Below are 17,660 nucleotides of genomic sequence, written 5' to 3' on the forward strand. Positions count from 1 at the left end.
GAAGCACCATTCCAGAGGAGCCTCTGGGCCCATAACTCGTGAGGCTGGTAATCCTGGGGTGTGACAGCTCCTGCTTGGCCCTAAGCACCTACCTTGCTCTTTCACAGTGAGATCTGACTCATATCTCCATAATCTTCTTGCCCAAGATCTCTCTGCCTCTTCTAGCCCAGAACCTCTTAACTTCCCCAGACTGTCCCCATCCCCATCACACACACTCCTCCCAACTGCTGCTCTCCCCCACTGCTGCTCAGCAAAACAGCATTGATGGTACAGACTTAACTTCACGCTGCCATCCTGATGTGTCCGTTGGCCCTTCACACCAATCTGCCATTGACCAGCAGCACCTTCTGTGCTAATCCTCTCCAAAATTTCCCGAGCAAGAGGAGACTTCAAAAATCCATGGAGATCCATGCTTGGAATACAACATGCTAATTATAAAATACTATAATGAGGACTTTTTTTAAAAAAAAAAAAACATTTACTTAAACACTTAGCAATACAATTCCAGTATGTTCTAATCTTGAATCGTTATTAATTGAGATCTTTTAAAGAAATGCCAAACCACAGGTTTTTCAAATAGTAATTTACAAATATACAATCGTCCTATCAGATCTAAACTGATTACAGACTAAATAAATGTTAATTCAGAGCACTATAATGATATTTTGTTGCCAGGCAAATGGAAGGAAACTCTTCCATCAAAATACAAAGTAAGGCTAAAAGTAAAGCAATTCCAAATTAAAAAAAAAAAAATCCAAATCCTTACTAAGAGGCACTTGAAGGAAGAAAAAGAGTGGCACAGATAATGAGAAAAAAAAAAATCAAGGTGCCTATAAAATAATCATAGGTAGACCTCAATTTCTGGCCATCCAGCCAATTTACAAAGTCTCAAAGGCTATGCTGAGGTTGCTTTTGAAAGAAAAAGCCATATTTGAAGAAAACAAAAGTCACTTAAACTATTTCTCTCATGTTAATTGAACCTCCTGACAGACTGCTACAACTGCACTGGCTACAATAATCTCAGAACATCATGTGTTCTACTATACTACATAAGCAACAGTCAAGCCATGTTATATTGATGATGTTTCGCTATTTTTGTACCAAAGTTTTAAAAAATAATTACTTTTTTTTAATATAGTGAATTAGTTACCTGTGTTTAATAAATGCTTTAATTTGTTTAAAAGCTGCTCTCTCTCTATCACGGGTGCATGGAAGGGGTAATCACAACTCTAGCAATGTCTGGCCTTTTTGTGAGAAAAAGTGAACCTAAACAAAAGCCAACCAAAGCTGAAGGGAGCTGTAGTTTCCAAGCTCTGAGTGCCTCGTCCCTCTAAAAATGTAGAGGTTACTATGGATAGAGACTAAGTTGAAACGTTCAAGATTGGTCTGACCATAGGGTCAAGCCTATGCTAAACCAACCACCCAGGTGACAGATTTCACCTTACTCTTTAATTCAGTTTTGGTTTTGGTTTTTTTGGTGGGTTTTTTGGGGTTTTTTTTGGGGGGGAGTGGGAGGGGGTGTTGTTTTGTTTGTTTGGTTTGGTTTTTTGTGGTTTTTAGTTTTGTTTTCTTGTTGTTGGTTTTTTTTCTTCTTGTGAGATTATTTCTTCTTGTAGCAGTTCAGTTCAAAGTCATTAATTATTAAAGTCTCTTAGAAAATTAGCCAAGTGTAGTTCTTCTCTTGGTCATTCTTCCACAGAAGAGACTCGCCACTTTTCAATTTCATGTCCAAATGTACAGCATTCTCACACTGCAGTGTTCAAGAGGAAAATCATCTCCAGCGGGGAGCTCTACATTGATTTCTAGAGACAAGAAGTCTCAAAATTATATGATTCATTGTTACTAGAAAAACAGTCTAGAATCATCTACCAAATTCAAGACACACATACTGCTTATAGTACATGTAGAAAAAGTCTTGAAATTCAAAATTTCCATTATTTCAGAGCTGCTGCACTTGGCTGTGGTATTTATTATGTTACTGTTGTCAATAACTATTTTTGGCTTTTAAAATCATATCAAGACTTTCCATTAAAATGTGTTCTATAGCTTCTCTAACAAAAATGGGCAAATGTTCCAGTAATAGAATGTTAAATAGCTTTTGCACCTATAAAGACATTAATAGGGCAGAAATAATTTCAGCTTATGTAATTCAAGCCGTGTAACTTCCAAAAGGATTTTAACTTAGCCAGAATTTGTATTATTTTTAGCTGAGATAATACTATCTGAGGTATGGGGTCTGTAACTAAACGTACCTGGAAGTATCTAACATAAAGTAGGAAGAAATCTATTTTTTTTTTCTAAGAAAGTTTCTTTTAACTTAACTTCAATCCTCAAAATGTCTGTGTGTCCACAATGTAACGTATGTGCCATGCGAGATCACCAAACCAAGAATAAAAACGAAGATGTGATTTATAAATAAACTAGTTGGCAGTTACATTAAAATAAAAATGCATAGTACAAAAATCATTGGAGAGGAACCAGGACTGGTCGGTAAATGCAACTGCATCATTATTCTCACAGGGGGAGACTGTCAAAGGCAGGAGGGGGAGTTAAATATCCAGTGCTCAACGCAAGCCAATATGGGTTGGACACAACCTGCATTTATGTTTTTTCAACAGCAATCCTGTAATTCAGGGAAAAGACCCACTTTCTACAACTGGTAAAAATGAAAAAAAAAAAAAAAAAAAAAAGAGTTGCATTGAATTCACCATCCACCTTCTGCAAATAACTTTTTTTTCTTTTTAAGTAAAGAAAGGCTGCCAGTACAGACTACTATTCCTAACTCACTAGCACTACACAGGCTAATATAGATAAATTCATCTATTCCCCAAAACTGTAACTATATTAAAAACATTTACATGGACAAGTTTTTACAGCCCAGTTTTAAAAGTTTTAAAGTGGATGAGTTGCTGAATTCACAAACGTGTTTTGAAAATTAAGGCCAAGATCCTAAATTACTTTACAGAAGGGATACATAAACCATATACTGGTCTCATTTAATTTTTCCTCCAAACCTAGCCACCTGGTATAGATTAGGCAGCACTCAGCAATGTTACGCAGCAGTTGGGAACACATGAAGAATACCATACTCATGGAGACTGTGCAGGGAATGGGGTGGCTGAGGTGGGACGTCATTGCATGGGCTGGGACGGGTCCAAGCACAGCCATGAGTGTTCCTCACCAGCCTGGGCTGCCACAGAGGGACCTCACATGGCTTTCAAGATCACCTGTGATGTGAACAGCAGCACCTGCTTTCTCACAACATGGTGCAGCCCAGTGACATGCCACAGCACTGAGCAGGGAGTTCTGTACATTTTGCAGACTCATGATTATTCCAGGAATCAAAAAGCTATTTCTCACATCAGGTTCTGACCTAATTCTGGTTAGACCATGATACGTATTAAAAGCAATCAAAAAAAACCCACACCCAAACAAACAAAGACAACCACCACACACAACCATAAATACAAATTAGAGGTTGTAGCAATGATTAATAATCCATATGGGTAATACTCCACATATGAGCATATGGAAAAATCAATATAAATCAGCACAACTGCCAGACAGTAATGTGTAGAGATACCAGAGCACCCGTTGGCTTTAACAGTTGTGTTTCTAGGTACAAACATGCAAACAGAGAATCTTGTTGCACATTAGCAGGTTGTAAATTTCCAAATGAAACGCAGTACTAAAAGTGAAAGGTTGTTTGTTTGTTTTTAATAGTACATCTGTTTTATTAAAATAGCAACACTTACATATTAAAGTGTGTCTGGTATGAGGTGTCTGGTCACCTGAAATTTGTGTGGGAACAAAAAGCATTACAAGAAGCCCACCCATACATCAGTGCATATACCGAGTAGTACCTACATGAGGAACTGTTAAATGAATGTTTAATCCTTTTTATTTTCATATAATGGGAGTTTGTTAAAACTAGTCATATCTGCTTAAATCGTCATTCTTTCCTAAATTTCCTAACTAAAGCAATAATAACAATAAAAATAAAACCAATAAAAACTAGGTTAATATATCAACTATTACATATTTTGCAATATGCTGGGATGTTCTTTAGCAAGGAAGTTTTATAGTGATCTTGAGACATCTGTGAAAGTATCACCATGTTCCACAACGTATCACCTTAAAAACTGAGCATAAATTATGGCCTTCCTACAAAAGTGAATGTAAATATTATAAAAAACTCACTTGAACATCTGTTCATATCCGGTGTTCGGAGTCCGTAGTACCCTGATGGGCAGGAATGCAAGCATTCACCATATTGTCTCATTCCTTCTCTTCGTAGGAAGAAGAATAACTTGTGTTGGCATCTGATGCACCCATTATCCTTTGAGCAAGATAAACAGCCTTTGCAAATTGGATTGGGTCCATAGCTAGCTGCAAAACAAGAAGATAAATTACACTTCAAAATCATTTGGAAATTATTTTGGCTGGAGATCGTCTTCCCTCTTAAGTGTTACTTATTTACTTCATGATTATAAGTAGTTTTGAAAGGAAGGTTCTGAAAGTGCACTTTATCATACATCTGCATTGGCAAGTGAATAAAAAGAAATGCAATCTTTTTTTAATTTTATGTAGGGCACTTTAATGAATTTACACACTTTTAAAATAAAGGTACAAGCAACCAGAGACCAAGCTACATAAAGTTTGCAAGTATAACTCAAGTAAAACCCAGGTGCTGAATTCTAGGTTGAAGCTGGGGACATAAGCACACAACAGCAACAAAATACACGAACATCAGCACCCTGATATATGCAACTGGAATGATATGTCCATGGAAATCCAACCACACTAATGCAATTTCTGACTTGTGAAGAAAGCAATATTAAGAGTAGTGGACTCAGGAGAACAGGTACAGCACTAGCAATACATGCTATCCCATAGCTCTTGGGGTCCTAGAAAAGCTGTCTTCTTGCAGTCTCTTCTTGGTCTTTCCAATGACAATGTCAAGACAAATATTTAAAAACAAAACAAAACCACCACACACCAAGAAAAGAGTAAGAGTTTTAACTTCTAAGAGCCTTTTTCTACAAGTTTCTACCCAAAATTGGCTGAAAACCATGTGCAGACATAACTGAAGAAGGGTATTTAGTACAAATGATTACCATTTTAGGTCACCAGCTGCTATGCCTTCAGTTCTATTCTCTCTTGAATTTTTTTTTTCTTTAAATTACTTGGCTGATAACTGCAACACAAACCCTAGCTGCATCACTCTTTGCCCTGATGACCTTTTATTATTCTGCCTTTCCACAGAGTTGCAGAGCACGCCCCTGTCCCCACAGGCTGTCAACTCCTCCTCGGGCGCTGAGTCAGCACAGCAGGTTAGCAGAGGGAGGATGGCTCAAGACATTCCTGAAACCAACAAAACTTAACAGGTCTGTTTTAAATATTAAATTGGCTACAGGACTTCACTGGAGTTTGCCAGTTCAAACCTGGTTTACTGGAAGCAAAAGAAAAACATTACGCAAGAGAAGGAAAGTGTCTTTGGTGTCTCGAGCATTTCAATAGAGGCGACCCTGAGGGCAGCTGGCCAAAAGGGCAAGGACTATGTTTAATTGTTATATATTCAAATATTTAAAAGTATTCATGCCCTAACATAGTACATTGGTACTTTTATCTTGTATGGATGGGTAACTGAGGTTGTTCAGTGGAAGACTTCACCAGCAGAGCCAGGAGAACAAAAAAGGCCACCAGCCTCTGGAACCAGTAGCTGATACGCTTTACTCTCACCTTCACACATCTGCACACCACATTCCTACTCCTCTCTCTGCTCCCGTCCCTCGCACATGCCTCACCACGTTCAGCATAACAGCATTCAACTCCCATCTTGCACAAAATCCTAGTGGGTGGCAGGCAGGACAAGAAGCCAAGTGACTGGTGTGAAACAGCTCAGCCTGTGGGACACCTCTGAGTGGTGGAGTCTTCCGGCACCAGGCTCACCTGGTGAGATCTTCTTGATGGAAATAGCATCCTTACCCTCTATGGTACATGCACGGTTCTTTGACTCTCTTAAACCCTTTGTAAAGAGACACCCTACCAGGCCAACTCCCTTATACTCCCAAACCAGTTCCCATCTCCTGTCGCTCACAAGACCTCAGATATAACTTTTCTTACAGTTCACCTTGCAATTATTCTCATTCACAATCCATCTCTTCAAAGACATACAAGAAGAGAAACAAATAGATCTTGAGCTAGTCTTGGATGCATCCTTCATCTCCACTGTCAGTAGGGATTGCCTATCTCTAACCACATCAAATAATATGTGTCGATGTATTCAAAAGCAATTGTTGCTTAACATATGGTCGGCAATCCTGTAGACTTCTGAATCCCCCTTTAGTCTCCTTGCATCTCACTCTCAGTAAATCTGTACCTCCAGCTAGTTCAAGGTTCCTCAGAGAAGGCTGTACTTTAGCAAAAGAATTAAAAGAAACAAAGCAGAAGTAGATGCAAGATGCCTGAATTCATCTACTACTCAAAGTGGGGTTTGGAATCTGAATCAGCTGAAGCCAGGATCTCAGATACAGGGTGTAGATGATTATGACTTCTTAGGGCGAGGCCAATTGCTGAACAGCACAGATATAGCTAAAGGCCACTATTGTCAATAGTGTGGCTTGTGGAGCAGGAATTAGGCCCTGGAGCAGATAGATTTGTAGTGTCAATGTAGGTCTCATGTCCACCTTCTCTCATTGACCCTCAAAAACTTTGACTTCTTGGCTACAAAATGTGTCTTAGTTTGACTCTACTGTCCAACTTTCCTTTATCTATGACTATCCACATATTACTCTCCTTAATTATCTCTTTTTCCTATTTCTGTAAGATGTCTTGGTTGATAACTCTTTGTTCTGCAGACTTCTTGGGCTTCAGCCATAGCTCTGCCCTAACCTACTCTCACATGAAAAGGAGCTAACAGCATAAAATGATCCTCCAGCATCCTGTGCTATCCTTTGTTTAGGAGATGGACAGTGCATCTTTTACAGCTTAAGGTCAATGCAAGATATATGAAAGAGTTCAATAATATAGTAATTTTTTAAGTCATTTATCCCAAAATTTTGACTTGTGTGTAGGTTCCCCTAAACCATATCTAGACTGTCCTTCCTCATCTCCTGAGCAACTTTGACAGGTGATTTGTAATTATAATGCCTCTATTTTTTTTTTCTCTCTTCTAGTAAAGCTGCAAGATTCAGCTCATCAAAACTTGTAAACTGCTCTGAAATCCTCAGACATGAAGTGTTATAGATGGGACATATTTATTATTACTTAAATTAATGATTATTAAACTCACACATTGAATTTGGATAACAGTTCAAGATGGTCACATAGTTCATGGTGACATAGTGATACTTTCCTGTTACTCGCCTAATTACTAAGTTATAATAAAAACATAAAAAGCAGCAGATATTTTTATTTTCTTTCTTTACCACATTAGGCAAAAACCAAAAACCACTAAAAATTATACAATGGTAGGAGACGATAATATAATCTGTAATACAGAGAGTAAACTTTATGAAAGAATCTGAAAACTTCCCACTGTGCTGCTTAGGAACCAAACTGAAACATTTCCAGGGTTTTTGCATACAGTAAGTTATTGTAAAGTGTAAATCACAGAATCAATGTTCTTCCACATTGTTGTTGCTTATATTATTTTCAGAGCTTCATGGGAAGCATATTGACTTCTGTGACCTTTCTGTCAGTTCAACTTATCTCAAACCAGGGAAAATCATGATATGGTCTACTAAATTACTTGGACACTGAACATATACTTTAACAAATCAAATACTGTAGCACTGTTTTTTCTTGTCACATAGGCATGCCATCTTGAAGATACCAACTTTCTCTCTTTGCCCTTATGTACACAGGCTATAATTAAATCCTACAACATCCCACCTGCCCCAAAGTCTTCCCTTTCTGTCTTGGTTTCTTAACATAGCAAATACAATGTATTTTTGTCACATACAGATTTTTCAATTGTCATATAATTGCTCTTTGGAGGAGGAAGTGAACACTTCTGTGTCCAGCAGAAACAGGTACACATTTCCCTTTGAATTTCTTCATAACCTCTAATTTTTCCTTCTGTATTAGACTGCAAGAAAAAATAACAAGCTTGCAAAACACAGTCAATCATATTCTAAGTTACCAGCTGCATCACACAGAGTGTAAAACATCATGCTACTCTCAGTTCTCACATCTCTATTTTGATCCTGCCTGGAACACCCTCCTCAACTCTGTGTGCCAGGCAGGCAGGTTTCCTCCAGCCAAATCCCTCATGGAAATTTGCTCCTTCCACAAGGCCCACAAATGTTAACCAGTGTCAGAGCACTGCTGTCATCACATCATAAAACCAAAAATGCACACATGCTCTAAGTTAGCACCATCTTCTGAGTCTCAAAGCGCATGATTACCCTGGCAGTCTGTCAGGACTGTAAGGTCCTTGCAGCAGGAGCCACATAAGTTTGTACCCAGGTGAGAACACTGCACATAAACACACACACCTTTATACGGATAATGCCTTTTCTGTTCCTTCTGCTTGCTGCTTCTACGACTACACTCTAGAGCATCTCTACATTTAAAGAAAAAATGTTTATAGACTTGATTTCCTAAGGTGCTTTTTTACTTTAAATCTGAGATTAAATATGCCAAGTTTGAAAAGGTTACTTGAAAACACAGATTAGTACCCAAACACTGAACAAAACACTTCTGAACTCTAAGGGTGTTCAAAGTTTCATGGTTTAGATCCATATCAAGTAAAATCAAATGTTAGCTAACTACTTAACTCTTGTCTGGATGAAATGTATTTAAGCCATATTGCTAAAGCAGTTTTAAATTAATTGTTATGACTATTTTAAATCACAAGAGAATCAACAGTACAAAATGAGTCTAGTCTGTTCCCCATAAGAATACAAGTCGTTCTGTAAGCAAGAAAACTAAGAGCATTTGATTTCCTATGATCTTACTGTCTCGCAGACCACACCACAACTACTGCTATTTATTTGTGTCTTTCTTCTATACACACTTGTTAGGTGTCACATACCTCTTCTGAACCTGGTGCTCCAGCTCACCACAAAAACCCAGTATTTATTTATTTCCATAAAAAACAGGCTGAAAAGGACAAAAACCAAAGGATCCAAACCCAATTGGACAAAGAGGAGGGCCTGGCAGACAAACAAGCAGTAGAAAAGGTCATTACCTAAACATCATATCTTCAGAGAGCCAGGCTAACATGCTCATTGTGTTCCTAACATCACCCACTGCCTGCTCATTGTCTCACTATCGGGCAGTGTCCAGTCTTTTGAACTCTCTGAAGTCAGAAACTGGGCTTACTGGTACAATGACCAGCTTAATGGCACTCTTGCCCTAATTGGGATTGCAGCTACATAAACGCTGGTGTTGTGGTTTAACCCCAGCTGGCAACTAGGACCACACAGCTGCTCACTCACCCCGTCCCCTCCCTTCCCAGGTGGGATGGGAGAGAGAATCAGAAAGGGGGGGGAAAAAAGCCACAAACAAACAAAGAAAAACCAACACAAACACAACAAATCATGGCTTGAGATAAGAATGATTTAAAAGAATAAAAAAGGAAGATAATACAACAAGAATAATAATAGCAATAGAATATACAAAGTGATACACAATGCAGTTGCTCAGTGCCCACGACACCAATAGCCCATGCATTCCTGAGCAGCAGTATTTGCCCCTCGGCCACCTCCAGTTTATATACTGAGCTTGACACCATATGGTAAGGAACACCTCTTTCACCAGCTTGGGTCAGCTGTCTTGGCTTTGCTCCTTTCCAGCTTCTTGTGCACTGGTAGAGCATGAGAAGCTAAAAAGTCTTTGACTACCCAGCAGCAACCAAAACAGAGTATTATCAAGATTCTTCTCATACTAAATCCAAAACACAGCACTATACCAGTCACTAGAAATAAAATTAACTCTATCCCAGCTGAAACCAGGACAGCTGGTAACTGGATTTTACTTCAGATCTAGCAGGAATGTCCCTAAGACACCCCACTGCAAACATGAGGTGTACAGACGGGACTCAGAGGAAGGAATCAACTAAAAGACAAGCTGCACTTATTGCAAAAAGAGTAGATTTCATAATCCCAAATTCAATTAAAAACTATAAAGATATCTTATATATAACTCAATAAAACCAACTAAAATACACTCATGTTTGGCATATGTCTTCAGGGTATCAAAGAACAGAAGAAAGAATACAGCCTTACAGATACACCAATATTAGGTAGTATACCAATGTACTAACACTGTAAGACTGCAAGGTCATTATAGTTAAAAACTCTCATGGACTGTGAACAGGAGCTGGCCAAGAAAAATGCCCATTTTTCATTAAAGCTTTGTAAAAGGAAAAGTAAGTTTTGGATAGAAAATGTCAATAACAAAACAAAAAAAAAAGGAGGAAAATTGACTAGCTTGACTCTAGGCATTGTCTTAAATTAAGGGAATTAAAAGATTCAAGGACAAAGGGGATTTTTGTGACCAATTAGCCCAATGCCGTGTACAAAGAAGCCACAGAACTTGTGCTTTAGTAAAACATATCATTTAAGAAACCATTCAATCTTGATTTTTAAATTGTCGGCGGTAAGGAAACCACCACAGCCTTTGTTAAGATATAAGCGCTAATCACACTCACTGTTGAAAATCTGCAGAGGAATTTTTAACTTCAAATAGCAACCACTTACATCTTTGCCAGCCAGATTGTTAACAGTTTTTCAATGTTTTTTCCCCAATGCAGAAACTCTGATCAGGTCAAGTCTTAGCCTTCTCATGGGTAAGATAAACAGAGCAAGATTCCAGAATGTCTCACCGCAAGGCAAAGTATCCAGTCCTTTGATCAATTCCTTACCATTTTATCAACAGGCTTATGGACACCAAAGAAAGGAGCTCAGCAATGGAAAATCTATTGTACCAGTGCCAAATGGAGAAGTGATATAACTTCTCTACTATTCCTAGATGTTACTCTCACAAAACTCTTATTTATTCTGTAAATTTTTCTGACCACAAAGGCCAAGTACCACACTGCTCTGGGCAGAAAGCAGCTGTTTTCTGGAGTTCTGCAGGAGACAAGCCAGTGCTTTCTTTCTCAGGACACTGGTCATTAAATGCTCAGGACCATTTTATCCAAAGTTGTCCACAACTCAGAAAACACACATCCTTCACTCTTCCTCTGAAGACAGACTAGCTGTGGGGTGGCATTTCACTTTAATGAGTTTGGTGTAAATCTCACCAAAATTATGATCATAGGTGAATAACTTTGCCTCTTATTATGAAATCATTTCTTCACTTCCTTTGGAAGTCTTAATTATATATTCAATATCATAATTTTATGGTTAAGTTACTCTTACTTGTCAGCTCATTTCATGCTCTTGTTATTGATATAATGTCCTTCTGGTTATTCTAGCCTAGGCCTCAGAAGATTTGTCTTCATGTCATCTATATTCAAAAGACCGTGGACTTTTATCCCACTTTCAAATAAGAAAATTTTACTTCTGCTACACGGCTATCCAGCCAAATGCTTTCAGAATTTCCTATACTATTTTCACCACCACCATAGTAAGAGGAATCAATGAAGATCAGTCAAATATCATTCTTCTTCAGCACCCTGGCAAGTCTCAAGAAATCACCTACATGTTGAGGTATTCCTCAATATTTAGTGACTATATACATTATCAGCATTAGATACTGCCTACTAAATTCCTAAGTCTAGTTGTCAATTTATTGATATGTTGTATGTTGGTTTCAGGATGCCATGGTTGCTTGGACATTTTGAGAACTTTATGGATTTTCTTTCCTTCCAGCTGGGCTGAACTGCCAGTCACAGAAACATCTCAGCCATCTGAATCTTTCAAAGACACCTGTCATAGTGGACTTTCTGGATATCTGCCATCAATTGGAAACATGTAACTCTCCTTGTCCTCTTCCATCTGCTGTTCATGGCCTACCAGTCCTCACCTGCCTTCAACTCTACTGCATGCAGCTTCCTCCTCCTACTTCTGATGTGAATCCTCCTCCACAATTGCTTTCTGTTCAGTTCTTTAGGGGACAGTTCCTCTCTCCCTGAAAATGGAACAGCAATGCTTCTTCAGTCTGGTTGCTCAGACCTCTTCCATTTATTTCCCCAGTGACAGCACTTGTCCTTCCAGTTCAGAAATCCAGCACTGTCACCAATTTCTATTTTATGCACAGGAAGTCCTTTCTGACTGCTGGATGGAAAGAGAAAAAAAAAAAAAGGAACATCTGTTTTGCAGGTCACCAACACCACTCCATCACCTGGGATCCTAAAAATCAAGTATAGAAATACACACAAGGAGGAAGGTATCCCACTCTCTGTCCAAGTGTCCTAGGAAATATTAGCTTTTATTTTTGTTTGCTGTTCACAGATTGACGAGTTTTGGTTTAGGTCTTCCTGCTGTCGCTAACAGTAATTCAACAGTCACACTTGAAACACTGGGGATAAAAGGTCCAAGCATCACAGACACATAACCCTGTAGTCCAGCAGTACCAAAATATGGCCAATACATGCCCATCTCTGTACTGTTTGCACAGCTGTGGGTAGTTTTGTCTACTCCAGGTCTCAAAATTCTTTATCTTATCTCACATCTTCAGTCTCTGTAAAAGTATCCATAATATAAGCTTTAAATAAACATCCATCAGGTAGTTTTATGATTTAGGATTCTTTATAAATCCCAGATAATTTGATTAAATGATTGTAGTTTCATGTATAGTAACCTCAAAAAGCTTCAACTGTAAAACCCAGAAGAACTTTTAACATGCAATACTTCCGAAGGATAACTTGCCTTTAAGTTTCTCTTATTTAGATCTTACATTAATTACACTTTAAGCTTTCTACAAGTCTATAGAGTAAGATGTAGAAATCCCCCAAAGCCACTACTTTAAAAGAATAAAACAATCACATCTGAGATTCTGGGTTGTTTCCCAAATAACAGCAATTCAGACTTGTAGGCAAAAGACAAGAAATCAGTACCTTTGGCAACACCACAGATTAATCACATCTGATGAAGACTGCATAAACCAATGGACAAGTCAGAGACCAGCCTCACGATCTGCTCTGTCCCGATGTCTGGCTCTCTCCAGCACGCCATACCTGCAGTCGCAGGACTCTTTTGCCTGAGTGACACAGCAGGTTGGATTCAAGAAAGGGATGCCTACAGCTCCCCACCAGGCCACTGCTCTGTCACCTGCCTGTCACTGCTCTCCTGCAGACAGCCAGGTACCAAAGAGGTGAGCACAGGGCTGCCTGGCCGCGCCTGCATAGACCCAACCGTACACCACCTACAGCAGGAATGAGGAAATTTCAAAATGTAATTGCTATGTCCTCCCAAACAGGCTTTTGAAAAATCACATTCCTCAGCTAAGACTTTATCTCTTTTTCACTTAAATCTCCTATATCTCACCTACATATGAGGCCCAGGAGTTCCTTCTGGGCCTTGTATGTATGATGAGGGAATCAGGGAAGTCAGTACATGACAACCCCCATGTTCCTCAGCTTATTTCAGGTGGGAAGTTTGTTTACCTTCCATTGAAAATAAATGACATTGAGTTCCACTTCTAATACCAAAGAAAAAGTCACCTTCCAGAGACTGACTATATCTTGGACCAACTCTTTATATATGGTGTTAATGTGGAATCTGCAAAGAGAAACAAAAATAAAATCCAAACACTCCTTTACTTTCCTCATAACACTATGCTGGTGGGGAGGTCTGGTCAGTGGGAGTTCACAACCCACTGTATTCCCACCACTCAGGTGGTTAAAAGTCACTTGGACACCAGTCTCAGAACTTTCCAACTCAGCTTCCCATGCTATAGTCACCCAGAAATGCACAGGCTGTAACAGGCTATTTCTTAATTACAAAATTGCACAGGAATTAATTTTCCCCATGTATTTATTCCGTATGCCACTATCTGATGGCACATTCAACAGCAAACTTCATCCAGCATATTGCTGCTGCAAATCAACATCTGGGACACAAATCCTATTGGAATAAAGTCCCAGGCATTCAAACAAATTCTTTTTTTTTTTTTTTCTCAAGCTTTTTAATATCTAGAATATTTCAGCTAGCTGCTGTGAGTAAGATTCATCTCTAGCACGCAGGTGAATAAACAGAGATTTAATTTTTTCCCCTTTGATGATGTGTTTACTTTGTCTTCTATTGTAAGTTATAACTTTTCCAAGTACTGAAAACAGCAGGGATCCAACAAAGAAGCATTCCAACAAAAACAGTTCCAAACCCAGATCCACCCAAACCACTGAAGACAAAACATTATTGGAAGCACTGAATCTAAAGAGGTGAAGATCCAGAACACTCTGCTTCAGATACAATGTACAATGACATACAGGAAGATTTTATGTATTATGCATGATATCTCAATTTGCCATGTCATACTTTCACTGAACAGGTAGAAAAGGTAGAGGAACCTAAAGGTAGAAAAGGTAGAAAATATTGAGGAACAGAAAAATTCAGTTAGAGAAGGAACTTAAGCCTTTCTTTTTACTTACTTAAAGATTAAATTCAGCATCTTTTACAAGTGATAGATATCAAATCTGGACTCTGAAGCTAGATAATCCATAGCGCAATTCCAACAGAAGTAAACAAAGGCAAAGATTATGTGGTTATTGTTATAGTAGACACCACTAAACTGATTACTACATGCTTAACTGTTGTTTACCATCACATTTTTATTGTGCAACAGGAACCAGCATGTAAAGGAAATGCCAAACAAATAAATATTTGACTGTGATTGTAAATCTGTAACAGTGAAGAACACACCTTAATTCTCCAGTTTATACAGCAGCGGACACATTGGTTAGTGTTTCATAAATACCAAACTTCTGAAATGTTGAACATTGTTAAATTGAAATATACAGAAAGCGGTACTCTCTAAGAATTAATAAGTGTAATGTTTAGATAGTTGGGAATACTATGGAAGATTTAATGGCCTCAGACATAAGGAGCTGAGTAGGAAACTTCAGAATGCACATAAGGTTATATTCACAGTATCATAAGTTTTGCAGAGAAACATTGTACAAGTCCTTACACTGAGCAAAATGCAGTTCTCAGCAAAGCTTCGGTGGGAGCTTGTACAAGCAGATTTGCCAGATGTCCATGCCTGATGGAGGCAACCTAGGTTTCAGGTTAGGCATTAGGTTGAGAATGAAGCTTGGACTACACAGAAGTAAAATTCCTCCCCACAGTATTTCAGAGAACTAGGCTGGTAGTTTCCACGTAGATATGAGAGAAACCCAGTTGGGTACTGTGTAGACACAGCACTGCATTTCCTCAGCAGCTGACAGACAATAATTGTGTTTGTACTAGAAAACCAAGAGCATTTACAAGCTCCCAGGTGGGGTGCCTAGGCTGAACCCATTTTAAGTCTGTATTGAAGCACTAGGTAGAGAGTAGATACTGCTGTTCCCTTGCCCATTTTCCGCAGGAAGGGAATCCAAAGCTAGAGGGACGCTACGGTTACTCCAACAGCTACCCAGGTTCAGTGAGTCCAGGGCTCAAGTGGCATCACAACCTTCCTGAACAGCTGAAGGAAGGCACAGCCATTTCAAGCCCCAGCTAACATGGTCTGGCCTCACACTTGACCCTACTTTGAGCAGGACAGTGGTAAGGGAGGCCCAATCTCCTGCTTGGGAGGTCTCTTACAGACTGACTTATTCTGTGTTCCTATGACTTGCATTTAAGTGCCAGATTTCACTTCTTGCTTGAGGAAGGGGCAGCTTGAGCTACATGATGTGCAACACTTCTGATGGAGGAGGAACTGTTAACAAAGCACATGGGGATATGGAAAGTTTCCTGGATGTCCAGATATATCCCTTTTCACAGGAGGTCCCATGTCTGGAGGCTACAAGTATCAATGAATGAAATGGGAAAAAAGCATTTTGGAAATGTGCTATAATTACAAATAAGGGAACCTAAAGGCTATCTTCACAGCTGGAAGTATCCTTTCCCACACAAAGTGAGCCATCTTAAGAGAAAAAGAGCTCACCAGAGGAAAAGACCTATAGGTAACAATGCAGCTCCACTGAAATTAAATTCAGTTCAGGAAAACACAAGACAACATCCACCATTGGCCAGCAACCCCCAAAAGTTGCCTCCAGAGATACCTTTCTTTTGAAAGGAGCACAAATGTTCCAGAAGAACAGGTGGCAACTTCCTGCCTCCTGTGAGCAGAGGACCTGCCACAAGGACAAGCTACCCTGCCCTACTCCGACGCTGGAACAGAGGTTTCATTATCGCACTCGTAACATGAGAATTTGGATGCAGATACCCACTTTGTATTACCAAGACTGAGGAGAAAGGGTTGTATATGTTCAAATGCTGAAAATCCCACTCACCTCTCCTCGTTCCAGGTGAGGCTCTGATAAGCAGTGACAGGGCCAGTATTCTGCATCAGACGAACCATTACCCTTTAGTGCCTCATACGCATAAACAGGGTGTTTCAAAAAGATGGACCCAATATGAAATCACACTGCTTTGAAATTGGGTCCATCTTTTTGAAATACCCTGTACAGCAACTCCATGGCCTATAAAGCTCACTCAAAAGATTAAAATATTAGTACTGGTGGACTTCCAGCCCAGGAATTGAGAGATCAGGATAAATTCTTCTGTAACCATCAGTTATCAGAAAAGAAAAATGGCATCCCATGAAACTTTGGCATCAGGGAATTCTGATGTAAGCATTTAAATAACTCTATATAGAGTTTCTTTAATAAGGTGGTGTCCTTTTTTATTTATAAAGGCCACTATCTTAGTGCGATTATTATGGGGCAACTCAAAATTTGATTAACTTCTAAGACAAAAACCAGGTAGCTGCTAATCAAAAATTAGTAGTTGACAATGTACCTGTGAGTTTTGGACTGGCAACATTTCCTCTGTACAAACAGTACATCACATAAGCCAGAAATGTGATTATGTGAAACTCTGCAAGAGCCAAATTTGCCAAGCTTAAATTACTTGTTGGCATAATTGACCAGAAACAAAAATTAGACATTAAGAAGAGTTAAAATTGGTAATTGTTTAAAGATATTCTACTGGATGAATAACAACCCACAGTATCACAAATACCAAAACAAGCAAACAAAGTAGGGCAAAAAAAGACCACTCTGACTAAAAGAAAAAAAAGTGAAAGTGGTATCAAAGCACAGCTTCAAAGGATGGGAAAACAAGACATAAAGAGCAAATAATCTAAGTTTAAAAATTGATATAATTGACAAATAACCTAAAGTGTTCAAAATAACCCAACCAAAAAAAAAAAACCACCACCCACCACACAAACGCACACAACCAACACACCAACCCCACCCCTCTAAGCCCTCAAATCCCAAAACTCAATAGTGAATAGAGACCAGAAAAACAAACCATATTTCTAACACTTAAAATAACAGACAGAGAGAAAGCAAAAGAGCCTAACAGTTACATTTCATGTTTGGGATAAAGCAGGATGTATCCACCCAATGTGATAACACAGCTGTAATCAAAAGTTTGCCATCCATACAAAAGGAAGCTACACAAAACCATCTGCCAAAGAAAAAAAAAAAAATGAACTATCCCTGCCAATCAATTGCTAAATACATTAAGTTAATGTTTCCATCTAGATTTTTTTTT

General features: G+C 38.9%; 1 protein-coding gene across 1 annotated transcript in view; it reads right to left on the reverse strand.

Moving 5' to 3' along the window:
* Positions 1-17,660, reverse strand: part of RSPO2 (R-spondin 2) — a 103,464-nt gene that overhangs the window by 44,886 nt on the left and 40,918 nt on the right. Inside the window, 1 exon segment of the mRNA XM_065629582.1 lies at positions 4,201-4,389. Coding sequence (XP_065485654.1) covers positions 4,201-4,389 — 189 coding nt within the window.

Source organism: Caloenas nicobarica, chromosome 2 (assembly GCF_036013445.1).
Source record: "Caloenas nicobarica isolate bCalNic1 chromosome 2, bCalNic1.hap1, whole genome shotgun sequence".
NCBI lineage: Eukaryota > Metazoa > Chordata > Aves > Columbiformes > Columbidae > Caloenas > Caloenas nicobarica.